This window comes from Macaca thibetana, chromosome 11 (assembly GCF_024542745.1).
Source record: "Macaca thibetana thibetana isolate TM-01 chromosome 11, ASM2454274v1, whole genome shotgun sequence".
Classification (NCBI taxonomy): domain Eukaryota; kingdom Metazoa; phylum Chordata; class Mammalia; order Primates; family Cercopithecidae; genus Macaca; species Macaca thibetana.
In genome coordinates, this window is record NC_065588.1 from 53,209,415 (window position 1) to 53,226,846 (window position 17,432).

General features: G+C 48.4%; 3 protein-coding genes across 3 annotated transcripts in view; all 3 read right to left on the minus strand.

Annotated features, from left to right (window-relative positions):
• Nucleotides 1-11,256, minus strand: part of ATP5F1B (ATP synthase F1 subunit beta) — a 271,439-nt gene extending 260,183 nt beyond the window's left edge. The window contains exon 1 of the mRNA XM_050747304.1: nucleotides 11,141-11,256. Coding sequence (XP_050603261.1) covers nucleotides 11,141-11,241 — 101 coding nt within the window. The 5' untranslated portion in view covers nucleotides 11,242-11,256. The remainder of the gene's footprint in view (nucleotides 1-11,140) is intronic.
• NACA (nascent polypeptide associated complex subunit alpha) overlaps nucleotides 1-17,432 on the minus strand; it is a 224,325-nt gene that overhangs the window by 188,407 nt on the left and 18,486 nt on the right. The window lies entirely within an intron of this gene.
• RDH16 (retinol dehydrogenase 16) lies at nucleotides 8,996-15,925 on the minus strand. The gene is made up of 4 exons (XM_050747351.1): nucleotides 14,645-15,925; nucleotides 12,429-12,687; nucleotides 10,382-10,545; nucleotides 8,996-9,802 (listed from the first exon to the last, which is right to left on the minus strand). The coding sequence occupies exons 1-4, from the start codon at nucleotides 14,955-14,957 to the stop codon at nucleotides 9,585-9,587; spliced, it is 954 nt and encodes a 317-aa protein (XP_050603308.1). The 5' UTR covers nucleotides 14,958-15,925; the 3' UTR covers nucleotides 8,996-9,584.

Consider the following 17,432-nt stretch of genomic DNA (forward strand, 5'->3'; position numbering starts at 1 on the left):
CAGAGGAGTGCAGGATCCCATGGGGGGAGTCCGACATCTAGGGTAAAGAAAGTGGAAAGAAGGGAATGGAGACTTGGAACCCACAGGAAGGAAACATCCAGGGATACTGGGAGGGGAAATGGAAGGACTTCCACAAGCAAGAGTCCCAGGGCTCACCCACTCACCTCCAGATATGTCCTGTGCCCAGCCCTGGGTGCTAGCTGCACTGCCCTCTGCCCTCCCCTGCCAGTGCCCACATCCAGAATCTTCTCAGTGACCAGGGTTTCCTTCAACTGTATGTTGTCAAGGGCCATGCACAGAGATATTTCCCAACCTTCACACCCACTGCTCCACTCTTACTCCTCCTGAGAGTAACAGGACCCTTGCCTGGGGTGAGAGCTGCTCCCCAGACACTCCAGTTGGGAGCAATCTCTGGACGTCCCAGAGGGGGCAGTGAGAGGGAAGAGGTGTCTGGGAGACACCCCCTCACCCCAAATGTGAAATCCCTCAGATTTGCTTCTGGTTTGCAGATTTCCTCCCCATTACCTAAGTCCTTCGACAACCAAAATGAGTGACTGAGGCTTAAGTCTGAATCAGCCAGGGTTACTAGGGCAGCATCAGGGTGTCTTGGAACTGCACCGAGGTTCTCTCGCCCTGCACAGCAAAGCCAAACACTGACATCGGGATAGCGGCAAGGGAAAGTGAGCTATTTATTGCAGGGCACCAAACAAGGAGAATTGGGCAGCTCAAACATAAGACCCTATGTCCCCTATGGTGCACAGGTAAGGGCCAAGATCGGGGGTCAGAAGGGAAGACTCTTGATGTTGGGACTCAAAGACCCCATGCTCCTGAGAGAGGACCAGGACAGCAAAGAGAAGGAGTGAGGCAGCTTCTGTGGCTCCCCTGGCCTCTGTGGGATTGGGCCCCAGTCCCTGCACAGGTCCCTCAGACTGGACCTGGCTCCCTGTCTGAGGAAAGAGGCCTGGAAGGAGGAGAAAAGGAGAGACCCTTATTTTGCTAAGGGTCAGAAATAGGGGCCTTGGACTGGTTTTCACTAGACTTTTCATGGCCATTATTGCTCTGTGGTGTCAATGCTCCCCCTATGGCTCACAGGAGATGATGTGGGCCGTGGATCCAGTTTCGGTGCAACCTCACCTTCAGGGGAGCCCAGGCCAAGGTGTGTGCCCTCACCATGATCTGCCTCTCGGGAGAGGACTCCTGGGGTGAGTCACACCTCCTGCACACCTACCCAGTGAGTGATGAATTAAATCAGCAATCATTTATTCATTTTTGTTTTGTGTGTGTGGTTGGCTTTGTGTATGTGTGTCTGTGCACAGGCAAGTGTATGTCAAGAGGGTAAAATAATCAAAGCCTCCGCACTATGGAGGCTTCAGATTAAATATCAAGCTTTTGCTTTGCTTTGGGAGTGACAACATGAATTGACCTTGATTGATCTGGCACAAGAGCATTCAGGGGCTTGGAGCCTCCTGAGGACCCTCCCTGGTCATATTTGTATTGTTGTCAGAAAAGACGGTGCTGATCCAGACCCCAGGAGTAGGTTCTTGGATCTCACATAGGAATGAATTCAAGGCGAGTCACAGAGCACAGTGACATAAGCAAGTTTATTGGAAACTACTCTGTTAGAGAGTAGGGCATCCTCAGAAAGCAGGAGGAGGAGGTGCTGGCCTTTGTTAGTGCCTTCCTTAAGACTGGGCACTAGCAAACCAGCAGGAGCTATGATTAAACTTAGAATTGTGCAGAAGTGCTAACTAATGATAGGGGCTATTGATGTTATCAATGACCATTAGTCCTTTAAGGAAACTGTTCTCATTAATGTTATCTTTAAGCAAAGTGAGCAGCACTCTTAGGACACCTGGATATTCCACAGGCCAGGGGAAATATGTTCTGTATAGCCATACATATTCTGTAATTATAACTGGTGGTCAACTTGTAATATGCCTATTTTCAGACTATAGGATTAACCTTAGAGGTGCCTTGTGAGTGCCTAGCTATTTGCTTCAAGATGGAGTCATGCTATCATGTTTTATTAAGCCAGAGACCTGGTAAGCAGGTGTTCCTCTGACAGTATCTTCAACATTCACATGCCTGACACCAACGTTCATTACATGTTCTATATCAAATGGCCCTGCAACATCAGACCTCACTCTTGGTTTTACAATGAACACCAATTTGTTCAACAACATAGGGTTCCCTAAAGGCTCCATATGCTGGATTTTCATCCTGAAGAAAGAAAACAGATGCCTGGGAAGGTACCTACAAAATAAAATTTATACTGAGACCAGGAATCTGTACCCCTCTCTCCTAATGCTTCCTCTGTTAAGTCCACACTTGCAAGATCATCAGAACACTGAAGACATTGACAGCTGGGGTCCCTGGAAACAATGGCAATTCAAGAAAATTTCTGTCCAGCACACAGCAGGGACTCAACAAAGGGTAGCATAAAGTAAAAGACGAGCCCAGAAGTGACTTTCATTCCCTGCCACTGGAGGAGTTGGTGTGTTGGGATATGGTGGAGGACCTGAGAGATGGCACAAGGAAAGTGGAATGACTTTTACATGAGGGCCAGTCACTGAGGGCCACAGAAGGCACAGGTGAGGGGCAGAGGCCTCAGTTACCCCAGAGAAGGGACATGGGGCCTGTCAGTGCCTATTGACATCTCCTTGCTGGCTCATCCTTAGGTCTATTTCTGTGACCTGAGGATATTCCAACATCCATAGAAAGAAAACAATTACTCCTTATCTCGGTGGCAAGAAGGGCTGGGAGAGGGCAGGGTAACTTTCCTCTTCAAATCCACTCTCAGGTCATGCCTCTCATCCCCGGCCTCCAGGAAGGTGCCTGCCTTTTCCTGCCACTGTTCTCTAAGGCCACCCAAAATGTGGAAGCCACTTTGGAACTGGGAAACAGGAAGAGGTTGGAACAGTTTGGAGGGCTCAGAAGAAGACAAGAAAATGTGGGAAAGTTTGGTACTTTCTAGAGACTTGTTGAATGGCTTTGATCAAAATGCTGACAAGGACATGGACAATGAAATCCAGGCTGAGGTTCTCTCAGATGGAGATGAGGAACTTGTTTGGATTGTTTGGAACAGGAGGAAAGTGATTCATTACATTTTAGCAAAGAGACTGGTGGCATTTTGCCCCTGCCCTAGAGATCTGTGGAACTCTGAACTTGAGAGAGATAATTTAGTGTATCTGGCAGAAGAAATTTCTAAGCAGCAAAGCATTCAAGAGGTGATTTGGGTGCTGTTAAAGGCATTCAGTTTTAAAAGCAAAAAAGATGATAAAAGTTCAGAAAATGTGCAGCCTGACAATGCAACAGAAAAGAAAATCTCATTTTCTGAGGAGAAATCCAAGCTGGCTACAGAAATTTGCATAAGGAACAAGAAGCCAAATGTTAATCCCCAAGACAAGGGGCAAAATGTCTTCAGGGCATGTCAGAGGTCTTCACGGAAGTCCCTCCCATCATAGGCCAGGAGGCCTAGGAGGAAAAAGTGGTCTTATGGGCCAGGCCCAGGGTCTCCGTGCTGTATGCAGCCTGGGGACTTGGTGCCCTGCATCCCAGTTGCTCCAGCCATGGCTGAAATGGGCCAATGTAGAGTTTGGGCCATGGCTTCAGAGGGTGCAAACCTCAAGCCTTGGCAGCTTCCACATGGTGTTGAGCCTGCCAGTGCACAGAAGTGAAGAATTCAGGTTTGGCAAATGTCCATCAATGACAGACTGGATTTAGAAAATGTGGCACATATACACCATGGAATACTATGCAGCCATAAAAAAGGATGAGTTCGTATCCTTTATAGGGACATGGATGCAGCTGGAAACCATCCTTCTCAGCAAACTATCGTTAAGAACAGAAAACCAAACACTGCATGTTCTCACTCATAGGTGGGAATTGAACAATGAGATCACTTGGACACAGGAAGGGGAATATCACACACCAGGGCCAGTTGTGGGGTGGGGGGAAGGGGGAGGGATAGCATTAGGAGATAACCCAATGTAAATGATGAGTTAATGGGTGCAGGACACTAACATGGCACATGTATACATATGTAACAAACCTGTACATTGTGCACATGTACCCTAGAACATAAAGTATAATTTTAAAAAATTGGGGTTTGGGAACCTCTGGCTAGATTTCAGAGCATGTATGCAAACGCCTGGATGTCCAGGCAGAAGTTTGCTGCACGGGCGAGTCTCTCATGGAGAACCTCTGCTAGGACAGTGTGGAAGGGAAATATGGGGTGCTGGGGCACTGCCTAGCAGAACTATGAGAAGAGGGCCATCATGCTGCCTTTAGCGTCCCATCCCTACCCTTGGCCTTTGGGAGTCTGATTATTATCTTCTTTGGGTTAAATCTGCTTGGTGTTCTATTACCTTCCTGTACTTGCATATTGATATGTTTCTCTAGGTTTGGGAAGTCCTCTGTTATTATCCCTTTGAATAAACTTTCTACCCCTATTCTCTTTCTCTACCTCCTTGTTAAGGCCAATAACTCTTAGAATTGCCCTTTTAAGTCTATTTTCTAGATCCTGAAGGCATGCTTCATTGCCTTTTATTATTTTTTTCTTTTATCCCCTCTATGTTTTTTCAACTGGCCTGTCTTCAAGTTCACTAATTCTTTCTTCTGCTTTATCACTTCTGCTGTTAAGGGAATTCTGATGCATTTTGGAGTATGCCAATTGGATTTTTCAGCTCCAGAATTTCTGCATGATTCTTTCTAATTATTTCAATCTCTCTGTTAATTTTTTCTGACAGAATTCTAAATTTCTTCTCTATATTACCTTGAATTTCCTTGCGTTTCCTCAACACAGCTACTTAAAATTTTCTGTTTGAAAGGTCACATATCTGTTTCTCCAGGATTGGTCCCTGGTCCCTTATTTACTTCATTTGGTGAGGTCGTGTTTTCCTGTATGGTGTTGATGCTAGTAGATGTTCTTTGGTATCTGGGCATTGAAGAGTTATGTATTTATTGTAGTCTTCACTCTCTGGGCTTATTTGTTAGCCATCCTTGTAAGGCTTACCAAATATTTGGAAAGACTTGAGTGTTGTGATCTAAGCTGTATCTGCTCTAGGGGGCACCCCACACCCAGTAATGCTATGGTTCTTGCAGAACCTCGTAGAGGTACCACCCTGATGTTTGGGACAACATCTGAGAGAATTCTCTGGATTATCATGCAGAGACTCTTGTTCTCTTCGCTTACTTTCTTCCATATATACAGAGTAATTCTGTGTGTTTGTTCTGAGATATCTAAAGCTCGGGGTGGAGTGACACAAGCACCCATGTGACACCACCACTATGACTGCATTGGGTCAGACTTGAAGCCACCACAGTGCTGGGTCTCAACCAAGGCCTGCTGTAACCAGTCCCTGGCTACTGCCTATGTTTGCTCAAGGCCCAAGGGATCTACTATCAGCAGGTAGCAAAGATAGTTACGCCTGTGTCCTTCTGTCAGAGCAGTGAGTTCCCCCAGTCTCTGTGTGGTTCCAGAAGTGCTGTGCAGGAATCAAGGGCTAGAGTCTAAAACCTTAGAAATGTACCTGGTATTCTACTGGATTACTGCTGAGCTGGCACTCACACCACACAACAAATCCTTCCCACTCTTCTCTTCCTTGTTGAAAGACAGAGGAGCCTGACCTCACAGTCACCATCACCCCAGGCCACATGGAGTACCACTAGACTCCCACCTATATTCCCTTAAAGCCCAAGGTCTCTTAAGTCATCTTGTGGTGAATGCTGCCTGGCCTGGGACACACCATTCATATTAGTGGGCTCCCTATTGGACCAGGGCGGGTCCAGAAAATGCCATCCAAGAGTCAAGTCCTGGAATCACAAACCGCAATAGTCCACTTGGTGCTCCACTCCACTGTGGCCGTGCTGGCACCTAACGTGCAAGACAAAGTCTCCATTACTTTTCCTTTCACTTATCTCAAACAGAAGGCATCTCTCTCCATAGCCACCAGAGCTGGGAATGTCCCAAATCTTACCTGAAGCCAGCAAGTCTCAGAGGCTCACCCAAGGCCCTTGATGTAGTACCTGGCTATCAATGCTGGTTATTTGGGGCCCAAGGTCTCTCCAGATGGCAGGTGTTGAATGCTGCCAGCACTGGGTCCTTTCTTTGAAAGCACTGGGTTGCATTCTTGCCCAGGGTCTGTCTAGAAATGTCATATGGGAGCTAGAAATTGAAATGGGGGCCTCCTGATTCTGATCATTGCCCTATCTTGCTGTGGCTGAGCTGGTATCCAAGATGCATTATGAAATCCTTCCCACTCTTCTTCCCTCTCCTCTCCTCAAGTGGAAGAAAGGGGTCTCCTTTGGAACCTCAAGCTGTGCAGCCTGGGGTCAGGGGAGAGGTGATGTCAATATTCCCCTTTGCTGCCCCAGCTTGTGTCTCAGTATGTCACCTGTCCCCTAATCCAGTGCCTCTGGGCCTATTATTGCACTTCCCATAGCCTATGAGGGGCAGTCCCTATGGCCTAGACTTCCTTTTCAAGTTTACTTGGAGACACAGAGCATGGTAGCCCTTGGTGGCAAGGTTTGCGGGCACTCAAGTCAGTTCTGCTGTGATCAGAGATTCCCCTGTGGCACTAGGCCTTGCCTATGAGTTGCAGCTCTTATGGCCTAGACTGCCATTTAAGTTTATTTGGAGACATGGAGTGTTGTAGCCCTTGGTATTGAGGTTTTCCAGCACTCAAGTCAGGATTGCTAGGATCGGTGATTCTCCCGTGGCTAGGGCTGGTTTAAATGCTCCTTCCAAGGATGGGCATCAAATGAGTTTGGTCTGGGTTTTCTTTCTGCTCTAACAGGATAGCACTGAGTTCAGTGCCTCACAATTGCTGTGTTCTCCCTCCCGCAGCACCCAGAGAGGCTTTCAGCACCATGCCTCCACTGCCAGGGTTTGGAGAGCAGTAGTGTCTGTGATTCACAACTATTATTTTTCTACCTCTTCAGTGCCTCTTTCAGCAATATGAGGTTGAAACCAGATTAAAGAGTTTTCACCTGATTGTTGGTTCTTATGAACATGTTTTTTGATGCAGAGATAGTTGTTTTGTTTGTTTTTGTTTGTTTGTGGTTTTTTTTTTTTTGAGACGGAGTTTTGCTCTTGTCCAGGCTGGAGTGCAATGGTGTGATCTTGGCTCACTGCAACATCCGCCTCCCGGGTTCAAGCGATTCTCCTGCCTCAGCCTCCCAAGTAGCTGGGGTTACAGGTGCCCACCACCACACCCGGCTGATTTTTTTGTATTTTTAGTAGAGAAGAGGTTTCACCATGTCGGACAGGCTGATCTCGAACTCCTGACCTCAGATGATCCACCTGCTTTGGCCTCCCAAAGTGCTGGGATTACAGTCGTGAGCCACTGCGCCCGGCCAGAGATAGTTGTTAACTTGGTGTCCTGGTGTGAGGTGGGGAAGAGAGAATGATCCGTGAAGCCTTCTACTCCACCATTTATCTCCAACTGCTCCTCAGTGTGTGTGTTTTGTTTGTGTGTTTGTTCGTTGTTTTTTGTTTTGTTTTGTTTTGTTTTTTGAGATGGGGTCTCACTCTATCACCCAGGTTGGAGTACAGTGGCACAATCTCAGCTCACTGCAAGCTTTGTCTCCCAGGCTTAAGTGAATCACCTACCTCAGCCTCCCAAGTAGCATACACCAACACACTCAGCTAATTTTTTGTATTTTTAATAGAGATCAGGTTTCACCATGTTGCCCAGGCTGGTCCCTAACTCCTGAGCTCAGGTGATCCACCCCCCTCAGCCTACAAAGTGCTAGGATTATGGGCATGAATCACTGTGCCAGGTTTCATTGCGTGTTTTAAATTCAGTGGCCCAGCAACATCTGACCTCAATCTCTGTTTCTACAATAAACACTGATTTGTTAAACAACATGGGGCTTCCTAGAGGCCCCATACCCTAGACTTTTACCCTGAAGAAAGAAAAATGAGAAACCTGGGGAGTTACCTCATCTACCATTTGTGCTGAGTCCAGGAATCTGCACCCTTTCCCCTAATGCTTTCTGTGTTGAGTCCACACTTGCGACATCATCAGAAAACTAGACACTGAGGATGAGGACCAGGTCATTCAAGGGAATTTCTATCCAGCACACAGCAGGGGCTCAACAAAGGGAGGGAAAATACGAAAGTCTAGCAGTGACTCTCACTCCCTGTCACTGGAGTAGTGGGTGTGATGGGACATGGTGGGGGACCTGAGTGATGGCACAGGGAAAGTGCAATGACTTTGAAGTGAAGGTCAGTCACTAAGGGCCACAGAGAGGCCACAGGTGAGGGGAGGAGGCTTCAGTTGCCCCAGGGAGGGGATCTGGGGCCTGTCTGTCAATATGGCTGTTGAGGTCACCTTGCTGGCTTGTCCTTGGATCTATTTCTGTTACCCAAGTCTACTCCAGGACCCTTGGAAAGACGACAATTGCCCCTCACCTTGGTGGCAAGAAGGGACGGGAGAGGGCAGGGATAGTCCAACTTCTCTCTTCAAATCCATTCTCAGGCCATGCAGCTCATTCCCTGATATTCAGGAAGGCACACGCCTCTTCCTCCCACTGCTCCCCAAGGCCACCCAAATCTAGGGAAAGGGCATCTTCAGGAGTGAAAGGGTAAAAACTCTGACACCCACTGTGTAAGTCACTCCATTCCTCCCTCCCAGCAGCTTAGGAGTTCCCATCCCCATTCCCTCTTTCCCCCTTCTTTGCCTCTAAGATCAGACTTCCCTGTTGGGATCTTGTTCTCCTTCTAGCAGAGAATTCCAATATTAGGAGGAGATCTATTCCTGCTCACTCTTTTCTGCCTTCGACTTGTAGTCCTAGAGAGGCTGACAGTGACCTGGATTTCTGGATGGAGTGATTCTGGGTCCTGAGCAAAGGCGGGAACCCGGACTCAGAGAGGGATTGCAATCTCATGTGTCTGGTATCCAAGTGTAACTTCACAAGAACATTCAAATCACTGCACATGGGTGAAACTATCAACTTTTTCAACATCAAAACAATCAAAGGAAGTGCATGCTTTCAAGACAAATAAAAAACTGATTTATTTGTCTTCTGCACAGATCCCTACTGAGGACACCACCTTCCAGCCACTGCTGCTGGGATGACTCGTGAGGCCTATGGGGCCACGTAATGGTTGCGCTCCCGGTCCCAACACCATGTATACAGGGATCTTCAGAGAATGGGTCCCCTCACATCTCCCAAGCCATTTCCACCCCATGGCCCAGACTGGCCCAGAATTAACACACAGCCTGATAAGGAAGCAGGAGGTAATGGCATGTGCTGAGGCTCCTTCCACCTGCTCACACCCACCCCAGTTGTTAGCACAAGAGGCTTGGACCCTTGAGTGGCCACCTAAGGTGACAATGCGCCCAGGAGCACTATTTGGTTCCTGTTTCTCAGCTGCTTAACTTGAAACTTTCCTACCAACATCTTCAGAGAGCAGAATTATCTCCCAGGAGAATCATGGCCAGGAGGTAGTGAGGAAAGTGAGATCAGTGCCCTACTGACCTGACAACGGCCTCCCTCCACTTTATTTCTTTCCCAAGGATACATTACCCCTCATAGCACACCCCAAATCCATGCAACCATGCACCTGATCCTTGGCTTCATAGAGCCTTGGCCGGGCTTGGAGAACCCCAGTAGATAATGGCATCCACCAGGAAGGTGGGCATGTAGCTCATGGGGAGGTAGAGAAGCTTAGCATCCCAGCCGGCTGAGTAGCGAGTGCGGGGGTGGCAGGCAATCAGCGCATGCTCCATGCAGTTGGTCACCAAGGACAAATCCTGTGTGCAAGTCTGCTCCAATTGTTCAGCTGATTTCTTATCTGTTAAGAATGAGAAATGATCCATGTGTATTTCCACCTGTAACCGCTCCTGCTTTGGATTCAACTTAGAGTGGAAAGGGTCTAAGAACTCATGCCACCCCACAACTCCTAGTCAAGCATTGTCTCAAATCTCTTTTATCCAAATTCCCTGAGTTGGAGCCCATCCATGGGAAAGTAACAAGTGTTCCACACTAAGTCATGTTTGTCTCTCTTCAGGAATATCTGGACTGCATAAATGATGGTCTCCTCCCACAGAAGTCTCAGCACATATAAATCAGCTATCTCTAATGCCAGCTTGTTATCAGTTACCAATGCCTCCCTTTCTGGCTTCACTTTGCTCCTCAATAACGATATTGGGTTCAGATAGACACTGGTCCCAAGTTCTGAGAAGCCTGGATACTTGCTTTTCATGACCAGTTGACCACATAGTACCCATCATGGAAATGGGGCTAAAGGTCTCCACTTTGTGGGTAAGGAAGAGCCTGGAGATCAAACTCTAATGGTCTTCAGACACCAATGGTGGACCAGGGATTCCACATGAGGGTTTGCTTCTCTCCCCACTCTCCACAGCTTACTCACAGGATGCAACAAACTTCTCGCCATAGATCTGCTTGACCTCTGGGCTGGACCGGTCCCAAATCTCCAGGAAGCTCTTTAAGAATCTCTCTTTACTGGTCACAGCAGTCTTGAAATAGCCAGGCTCAATCATAGCCACTTTCACCCCAAAGTAGGATAGTTCCCTCCTGCAAGAAAGAGAAGCAGAGGGGAAAGATTTCAGGGGTCATGGAAGGTAAAACACAAACAATAAAAGTAAAACTATGATAGCACAACATATGAGGACAACGGGTGAGATAGAAAGCTTGGAATATTTATTTTCCAGCAATCAAGGGGTCATAGTTATGATGGAATCATTCCCTCTGTATGGGGTTTCCATATTTTACATACCTGAGCTTTTTAGCCCTAAATCCTACCAATTCCAAAGCAAGGCAGCACCATAGTGCTGTCTCCTCTTATGTCCTTCACATCCAATGGATCACCAGAATTCCTACATTTTGCCTCCTCTCCAGACCTCAGTCCCCTCCCTCCTTTTCCTGCCCCAGGAATCTCCCTGGCCTCTGAGCTGGGTGATGGCAGCTGTCCTCTAAGAAGCATCTGTCTTCAGTCTGGCTCCCCACTTTCAGCCACTGGGCTTCCTGCAGTCAGTGGGTGTCTAGAAGCTGATTAGACCAAGGAGCAAATCCCTTTTTTGGGGGGTTCCACTCCCAACAGCATAAAGCACAGCTCCTGTTCAGACCCACAGGCCATCAAGGAGCCCACCTATGCCCACCTGCCCAGCATCCCCCACCAGGCCTGGCCTTGACCTTCACCACAAGAGGACTCTGCAGTACATGCAGGTCACTAATGCTCACCCTGGGCCTGGGCTGATGGCATTCCTTCATCCAGGATCCCTTCACAGCCTTCCTTACCAGGCTGCCAGGTGGAGTTCTCAATCCCCAGCTCAGACAGAATCTCCAAGACTCTCCCCAACTCAGATGGGTACCATGGCCAGCAAGGTTGACTTGATCACCAACCTTATAAGCATTGGCAGCTGATTCTAGATCTCTTGTCCCTCTCTCAGGTATCAAGATTTAGTTCAAAGACAAAACCTTTTTGTTGATTAAGGATGGATTTTTTGTCACTTAGACAAGGGCCTAAAGCGTCTGTTGTGTGGACTCAGATGCTCTACCCATTGTCAAAGGGGCTCTGGACATGAATTCTGCTAGGAAAGGCCATCTTCTGTATGCTGTCTTTGGGCTCCAGAGAGCCACGAAGGAATGGCCTCAGCGCTTGAAGCATTTCTCTCCCGAGAGAGGAAGAGCCCCAAAGCCAGGCACCCATCTCCTGGTGTGGAAATATCTTTCCCTGTTTCTGACTCAGTGAGTGCTCCTGCATCTGCATGAGCATGTGTGTGTCTGTGGCACTAAGGCATGCCCCAGCTTTACAAGTATTTCAGATTCCAGGTAGGAGGGGTCGGGGTCCATCTACTACAGCAAGAGAGGGGTGTGAGCAAGCCACATGCCCATTGTCAGCTGCCGGGAAAGCCTCCCTGGCCAGGGGACCAACACACACTGTTGTACTGATCTTTCTCTGCTCCTTCTCTAGGGTGCAAAGCATTCTTCCATCCAGTGCTGACTGCCTGGCCTGCCTTTGTGGCTCCAATACCAAGGTGCAATGGGAAGAAGTGTTTAGGGTCCTTCCCTGGGATTAGTCATTGATACACAGTATTCTCCTGTCCTGGGCTTGGGCACCTCAGTACTGTGTTCCTCTTGGCAGGATCAGAAGCCAAAGGTCCAGGTCCAATTCTGCCTCTGGCAGTTTCTGACCAGGAGATCCATCTAGGGAAGAGGTATCATTCAAGAAACTCTCTGACCTGAGGCCCCTCCTGCCACCCAGCACTCAGGAAGGTGCTTCCCAGTGAATGGCCAGCCCAATCCAGAAAGCGGAAGATGAGGGTGCCGCACATGAAGACAGAGAGGGATCTCATGAAAGGGCCTTACAGGCTGGGATTCAAGGAACTCCCTGGAAAAGACTTCCCCACAAACACAGGAGCAGGAAGACTAGGGCGGGCCCCGTCCCAGACCCATACCTGAGGGAGTCAGAGAAGGCTTCCACGCCGTACTTGGAGATGCAATAGCCTCCACCAAAAAGTGACACCCGGCCACAGATACTGGAGACATTGACCACACGGCCCCTGGCCTTCCTCACTAAGGGTAGCAGGCTCAGAGTCACGTCGATCACCCCCAACAAGTTCACGTCCAGTACAGTCACAAAGTCCTGCTTGGTCAGCAACTCATTGGGGGCCGCAGGCAAGGAGATGCCAGCATTATTCACCAGGCCCCAGAGTCCTGGGACAGTGGGAAGATGAGAGAGCATCACTGTGTTGTGCCTGTGCAGGTGGACAGTTAGGATGCAACTCACATCCCAATAAAGTGAAGGCAGAATGACAGGTGTGGGATGGGAAGGAGGGTAAAACAAGCACCACAGTATCTGCAGGGGTGGGGGCTGGACATTCAGCAGCTGGTGGGCCATGGAACCCAGTTCTTTTTCCATTTACTCTTCAGAGCCCAGCCCATTGCCTGAAAGACAATAAGCTATTACCTCTATTTAAGGATTGCATGAAATCATGTTAAAGAACTATTGTCCATATCTGGAAACATGAAGATCAAAGTTTGGTTAGTTAAACATGAATGCTGTCGATGTTACAGACATTCACCTGCATTTTCAGGTATGCTAACACCTTATATAGTGAGTGTTCCGCAACCATCTGTTCATGGAATAAGAGACATGAGAGGGGGAGAGTGAGGGAGAGAGGAAAGACAGAAAAAGACAGACCTGAAATCCTAGGCTTGGGGGAACTTGGAGAACATCCTGTGTTTGATCTCAGGGCACTGGTCTTGAAACATCCTGCATCAATATCCAGTAACATTTTTATAGAAAGCACTGGGGAATTCCAATGCACAGGCTTTGGGAAGAAGGCGAGGTTGCATCACCCCACTCAGTACACAGACTCCACCCTCTGCCCCAGAAAATGTCACCCTCTCCTCCTACTGCATCAGAAGCCCACTCTTCATCCTTCCATCAGTCCCAAGTTCACTCAGCTCTGGGAAAATCTCTCTGGAAGATGCAAATACACAATCCCCAAGACTTCAAGTCAATAGAGTTTTCAACCCACAGAACCAGGGGGCAGGAGCACAGGGTCCCTTGAGTCCGGGCAGGAGTGGCAGTTGTTGATCTGGAAGGGTTGGCCTAGGCATAAGAATCCATCCCCTGCTCAATAACAGGCCCTGCCCTGATGCAAATGCAGATTCCTCCACCCAGACATCTCAGTTTTAAGAATCCAATCAATACTCACACTTACAGAGATGCTGGCCAATAAAAGTCCACCAAGATGACATTTATGATGATAAAAAGCAGGAAGGAATTTCATATTCAACCACTCAGTATGGATTACATAGGTAAGGCTATTGGAAGGATACAGTACTCTAAATAATTAAATACAATTTTATAAAAACGGTCATTATGGTCAGAAAATGTTCATCTTCTCCAGAGAACTAAGAACAAAATATAAAATCCTAAATATATATAATTGTAAAAAGGACTTCCATGTGGATGACAATTTCAGGGAAACTTTTGTTTTCATTTTTATTCTTTTCAGTATTTTCTACAAAAATCATATTCTGTATTTATTGTTACAATAAATCCATGTTTCTTTCTTCCCCTGTAATAAGACAGATGAATTAGTGTAGTGAAAAGAAGAAAGAAAGAAAAAGTAATCCCTTACTAGTTCTGCTTTCCTTAAGCAGTCCTTATGCTGATACCCTCCTCTGAAGATGGAGATAGTTGTAGCTCTTGGCGGATGCTGATAGGCCCTAGCAAGAACAAGGTAAAGTGCTGGGAACACAAGCCTGGCTCCAGCACAGCTACAGCCTCCGTGCACCCTTGCAGCCCCGTGCTCCCTTCTCAACCATGCTCCAGCAAGTCTCCAGATCTCTAACCCAGGCTCTCAGCATCAAACAATCCATGACTTCTGCTTAGACAGGAGGGAGAGGATAGAGAGGAATTCTGGAGAGAAAATCTCATTAGGGCAAACTCTCCCCAAGACTATACACCTCCGGTGTCGGGATAGGTTAAGGATTGGAAAGAGATGGGGCTCAGGCCAGCCTGATTCGTGAGAAATACTAGAAAGCTACTGTCACTTCAACCTGGAAAGACACTGTAGAAATCTTCCCAGGGAGCAGACAGGAGGTGGTCCCTTCAAACAGAGGGAAGACACAGACAGACTTGAGAAATCTGGGTGGTTACCTCTTTCCCCTACGTGTTCCTTCACCCACTGGGCAGCTGCAGCAACACTCTCTGTCTTGGTGACATCCAGGGCCACCGTCTCCAGCCTGTCTGAAGTCTGGCCCCTCAGCTGCTCAGCTCCTTTCTCTGTCAGACACGCAGCCAGCACCCGCAAGCCTCGTGCGTCCAGCTGTCTGGCCAGCAGTTTCCCGAAGCCAGAGTCACAGCCTGTGATGAACACATACTTATCTCTCAGGTGGCTCAGCACCTGCCTCTCCCGGTACCAATGCAGAAGGTAGTACAGGCCCACGAAAACTGCCAGGTAGAGCCACATGGCTTTGCAGACGACAGACACAGACAGGCTGTGGGGGAACCCAGAGTCCGGCCTCTGTTGACACAGGAGGATTTAAGAACACAGAGGGCTGTGGTAGGCAGGGAAACCCTCAGGCATTTTGGTCAGAGTCCTCACTTTCCTCCCTGATGACTGTCTTTCTGCAACATATTTATTCTGGCCCCACTTCTCTGCTCTTTGAACTGCTTCTGCAGTACTCATGCACACCTTTGCACACCCCAAGTCCTGCCCAGTAGGAAGATATTATCACTTGGCAATGTGTCCCTAGTCTCCTGATTTCTCTCTGCCTTGCTGTGCCCACTACATGCGTGCTGTGTCCATGAAGGAGCACACACATATATTCACACAGGAACACACACAGAGCCCACACAGGCTCACATACAGCTGCCCACACACACTCTCCATGGAAAACACATCCCTCTGCTGTAAGTACAGGGGTCAAAACTGTCTCTACAAATCTCCTACTCCAACACCCCTGGTCCGTGACCTTCTGAACATAGAAAGACCTTATTGGGTAGCTACACATGGTTTCCAGGCAGATTAGGTGGAAATCCCTCTCTGAGCCTGAGTTTCCTCATCCTGCTCAGCACCTTAGAATACCAATCACTCCTCAGAAAACTAGGGCACGGTCAGGCTCTCTAGGATGAGAAGGAGTAGACAAAGGGTGGGCAGGAACAGGTTCCCTCCTGCTATAGTAGTTTTTTGGGGCAGAAAGATTGCAGGATCCTATGGGGGTGTCCAACCTCAGAGGTAAAGAAAGCACGGAGAGGATGGGCAAATAGGAACAGCTCCAGTCTGCAGCTCCCAGCGTGATCAATGCAGAAGACGGGAGATTTCTGCATTTCCAACTGAGGTACCCGGTTCATCTCACTGGGACTGGTTGGACAGTGAGTGCAGCCCACGCAGGGCAAGCTTAAGCAGGGCAGGGCATTGCTTCACCCTGGAAGCATAAGGGGTTGGGGGGATTTCCCTTTCCTAGCCAAAGAAAGGCATGACGGACTGTACCTGGAAAAACAGGACACTCCTGCACAAATACTGTGCTTTTCCAACTGTCCTAGCAAACAGCACACCAGAAGATTGTATCCCATGCCTGGCTCAGCGTGTCCTACGCCCATGGAGCCTTGCTCACTGCTAGTACGGCAGTCTGAGATTGATCTGTGAGGCAGCAGCCCAGCAGGAGGATGGTTGTTCACCGTTGCTGAGGCTTGAGTAGGGAAACAAAGTGGCCAGGAAGCTTGAACTGGGTGGAGCCCACCACAGCACCACAAGGCTTGTTGCCTCTATAGACTCCACCTCTGGGGGCAGGGCATAGCTGAACTAAAGGCAGTAGAAACGTCTACAGACTTAAACATCCGTGTCTGACAGCCTTCACAGCCTCCATGATCGTGATGGTCCCCCGGTCCCACTTCTCTCTTTCAAACTGTCTTTTCTCAATCCTTTGACTCTGCCAAACTTTGTCACCCCCATGACCTGGTGTTGGGTCTGGCAACCCCAACATTCGTGGCACCCAACGTGGGGCAACAAAGACCCTGGTGAAGGAACACCAGGGCATGTGAGAGCAAAGGACGCATCATCAAAGGACACCCGAAGATGTCTAAAAGAAGCTTGGCAGGAAAGCTTAGCACTCAGAAGAACCAGAGTAACAATGGGACAAAGTGAAAGCAGACATTCTGCTTATTTAAATTTCTTAACCATTTTTTATGAAGAGGGGGAGTGAAAGTTAGTACTCAGAATTTGTTAACACTCTTTAGTGCAGTAAAGCAGTTTTGCCCATGGTTCAGGAACAAGGGACTATGGAGTTAGATGAATGTGAGAGAATTGGCAGAGATTTTTAAAAAGCATATAAAGCGTAGAATAGTTCCTCCTGCTTCCAAGATGGCCAAATAGGAACAGCACCAGTCTGCAGCTCCCAGCATGAGTGATGCAGAGGACGGGTGATTTCTGCATTTCCAACTGAGGTACAGGGTTCATCTCTCTGGGACCAGTCAGACAGTGGGTGCAGCACATGGAGCAGAGTGGTGCATCACCTCACCCGGGAAGCACAAGGGATCAGGGAATTCCCTTTCCTACCAAAGGGAAACTGTGACAGACGGTACTTGGAATATTGGGACACTCCCACCCTAATACTGCAATTTTCCAACGGCCTTAGCAAATGGCACACCAGGAGATTATATCCCGTGCCTGGCTTGGAGGGTCCCATGCCTACGGAGCCTTGCTCACTGCTAGCACTGCAGTCTGAGATCGAACTGCAAGACAGCAGCAAGGCTGGGAGAGGGGTGTCCACCATTGCTGAGGTAAACAAAGCGACCAGGAATCTCGAACTGGGTGGAGCCCACCACAGCTCAAGGAAACCTGCCTGCCTCTATAGACTCCACTTCTGGGGGCAGGGCATAGCTGAACAAAAGGCAGCAGAAACTTCTGCAGACTTAAACATCCCCGTCTGACAGCATGGAAGAG